At 39.1% G+C, this 3,666-nt stretch overlaps 1 protein-coding gene across 1 annotated transcript in view; it reads left to right on the forward strand.

Annotated features, from left to right (window-relative positions):
* LOC118340911 (centrosomal protein of 85 kDa-like) overlaps window positions 1–3,666 on the forward strand; it is a gene marked incomplete in the record, with an annotated part of 27,522 nt that overhangs the window by 15,161 nt on the left and 8,695 nt on the right. The window contains 3 exon segments of the mRNA XM_035679074.1: window positions 2,328–2,439; window positions 2,537–2,689; window positions 2,922–3,074. Coding sequence (XP_035534967.1) covers window positions 2,328–2,439; window positions 2,537–2,689; window positions 2,922–3,074 — 418 coding nt within the window.

Consider the following 3,666-nt stretch of genomic DNA (forward strand, 5'->3'; position numbering starts at 1 on the left):
GCGATGACAAAAGTGAAAACCAGCGAAGAAATGGCTAGAGTTGCCAAGTTCCCCTTTAATATGTACAACTAAGTATCTGTAAAAATGAACCTCGGTATTACAGGTGTTGTGAACCAGTAGTATAGAATGATCCCCTAGGTGTCCTGGATCAAATATTATTTCTTCAGTTTTTTTAGCATCCAGATGATATTTCTCACAACACTGTAAACACTTTTACTTTCAGAAAACAAAATAACAGTGCTGGGAATAGTGCTTATACAATCATTTGTATATAAAATAAACAGAATGGGAGAACTCACATATTCTTGTGTTAATGAATTAAGACTCTCTCTGACCTGCTGGGTGCTGTTGGTAAAAAAAAAATAGTGATAGCACCTGATGATATATGGCTTAACAGACATCTGTCTGAGCTTACTGAGAAGTTTGTGTGGTTGCAGAGTATTAAAAGCATAGCTGAAGTCTGCAAACAGAAGTAACAAACTGCGATACACTGTGACACCTTTCTATCAGAACCAGCATTAACGTTTCAGCAATGTGAGCTACAGTAGCTCATTTGTTAGGTGGCCAAGGTTCATTGATGCACGTGGAGAGTGATGGCTGACCCTGTCGATGGTTCACCACTTGTGTTTCCTTGTACCACTTTTGATAGGTACTGACCACTGCAGACCGGAAACACCCCACCTCCCCCTTTGTCTTACCCAAAAAAGGACTCCTGTCAGATTGTGCAGGGAACAGTCATTCAACAGAGTGAGCTAGAAATAACCAAATGCAGCCAAGTTTCTGTAAAAACTGTATAACAAAATCACACATGACTCTTTGGACTCTTTGGTGTAAAGTTGGAGTTCATCCATCTTATTCTTCAGGGAGCGCATATAACACAAGATAATTGGTGGCAGTGGTAGCCTATTCCCTCTTCTTCCGGTTATCTGTCTTTCTCCTCCTTGTTGCCCCTTCCTGGGACTGGTCATCTTGTTATCAGTAAAGGCAAGTCAGCCAAAAGTTGTATTTTGCGCCACTGGAAATCTGAAGTGACAAGATTGTTTCCCTTTCTGAAACACACATTTCCGGGTTGCTTCTATTGAATGTTGTTGTGTGACAGTGCCCTACTGAAAAAATCAGCAAAAACAGTCCTGTGTCGAACAATCTCCAGACACTCACCATTTTGCAGTTACATAGCATTAATACAAAGCATAAACACAAACAAGGATGTATTAATCTCTCAGTCATGATTAAAACACAAATTAAAGCTGCAAGCAGTGATTAACGGGCCCTAGCACTCTGTGCGACGTTTAGTGGCGATTGGACATTGTACACTGAAGTTGAGTACTCTCTATTTTATGGCGAATCGTCGAAATTCAACGCAACACCACGGGCAAACTGTTCGATGTACAGTCACAAATAGCACAGCTTTTCATCTGCAGTTTGTTTTGATTGTACTGACCAATTTTGAAGTTGATCTGATAAATTCCCTAGGAGGAGTTTGTTCAAATACAAGGCGAAAAATCACAGAAAATGACAAAAAAAAATCAAAATGGCTGTCTTCGATATTTTGCAACACTCATCTATGGGACCAAGACAATACATTAGCCTTCACCATGACTGAATTTTGTGCAAAGTTTCATGAGTTTTTGGGTATGATTAGCCCCCCAAAAAACACAAAAGCCGATTTTTGCAGCACTGCCATGGCAAAGTGGTTTTTCGAAGATTCGTAAGATTCGTAAGATGTCATCATCATCATCCTAAGGGACTTCTGACAGAATTTCAGCTGTATCAATCCGCTGGAAGATATACATAAAAGTGTAAAAATGACATTTCCTTTCACCACTAGGTGCCGCTATCACTATTGAATATTAGTAAATAGATGTGTTCAGGACGGGACTCTTATCAAACATGAAGTTTCGTTGAGATCGGATCATGTACACAGAAGTTATGACAACTCCCTCTTTCATGGCGAGTCGTTAAAATTCCATGCCACGCCATGGGCACGCAGTTTGACGGAATGCCGTAAATAGCACAACTTTTAATCATGAAAGTCGATCCGATCAATTCCCTAGGAGGAGGAGTTCAAATACGTGTGCAAATCGCCAGAAATTACCTTTTGTGTCACAACAAAACTGATGTCAAGCAGATGCACAGGTCTGCAGATGCACAGGTTCTGCTGTCTTTTGCAGGTCCTAATGTTTGCCCTGCCTGCTTTGGCTTACCCTCATTCAGTCTTCATATATAGTTGTATAATGCTCTCCAAATGCCTGAAAAAAGATACATTTTGCATTTACACTATATTTACAGATAAAATGTTTATAAGCAGCAAGGATTCTGTGTTTCAGACAAAAGCAGCAGATCTTGCAGCTTCATGCCCGGATCCGAGAGAATGAGCTCAGAGCACAGCAGGTCCTGCAGAACCAGAGAGGGTGGTTTGACGACGTTCTAAATACCAAGGTGACACCACATTTCTGTGACAAATAAGAATCCAAATTAATAATTTCTCATCACGTAAAATATTTTCATAATAAGACAAGTTCTGGTTGTGAATTAGGAGTCAGCGATGAGAGTGCCATGCAAACAACCATCTGATGAAGAACTTGGTAGGAAGCTATCAGTGGTTGAACTGGAAGTACTCCATTTGAATGAGTTCTTCCAGCAAGTCACACAAAAATATACAGAAGACATCAGAAAACTGGAGGAAAAGGTACAATACATTTCCATAGAATTCACAATATAAAATAAATTGAAAGCAAAATGGTGAGCAGAGAATTTATTCCATCTAATCCTGCTAATGACATAACAACTGATGTGAACAGATTCATTTATATGTTTTATTTTGTAACATAACATGCTTTTTTATGATCTGTTGACATTAGTTAAGTATGTTCAACAAATGAAACCAGTGCATCGGTTATGAGATGTTTTTTTGTCAACAGATAAAGACAAGAGATCGCTACATCAGTAGTTTGAAAAAGAAATGTCAGAGAGAGAGTGAACAGAACCAAGAAAAACAGCAACGCATAGAGACGCTTGAGAAATACCTTTCTGACCTGCCAACGCTGGATGAGGTGCAGGCACAGTCCCAGAAGGTACACATAAACATAAATATATACACACACAGGCTATGAAAATCAGAATTTACTGTGCACGGTTAGGGTTAGTGGCTTTTCTATAGGGATAGGGATATCAATCATACATGCTTAATGCTTCCAGAGGACAACATTGCAAGATAAAAGGTAAAATCATGTGTTGGCGGTGTGCTGATTTGCACATACACAAGTATTTTATTTCTATAGCGGCAATTCATAACAAAAGTTATGAGGACACTTTTCAAATAGAGCAGGTAGAGGGGTTGAGGGAATGGGTGAAAAAAGAGAAGGACAGAGACAAAGGTTGCACAGCAACAGTATACTTTACTAATAGAAATGACTGATGATGATGATGAAGATGAAATGATGATGAAGACTACAACAATAGCCAAAACTATGGGGGATGATGAACAATAATAATAGTAATAATAAAAATTGTAACCATAATAATAATCGTAGTAATAAGAATAACAATGATATCAGTAATATTAGCAGTGGGGGTCAAGTGGATCATGGCGGCAGGCACCACCAGGATCCATGAGAACCTGTGAGATGAGAAAGCACAAACACTCTGGTGAAGAAGTGAAGTTAG

Source organism: Morone saxatilis, unplaced genomic scaffold (assembly GCF_004916995.1).
Source record: "Morone saxatilis isolate NCDOM2014 unplaced genomic scaffold, NCSU_SB_2.0 Contig7, whole genome shotgun sequence".
NCBI classification, from domain to species: domain Eukaryota; kingdom Metazoa; phylum Chordata; class Actinopteri; family Moronidae; genus Morone; species Morone saxatilis.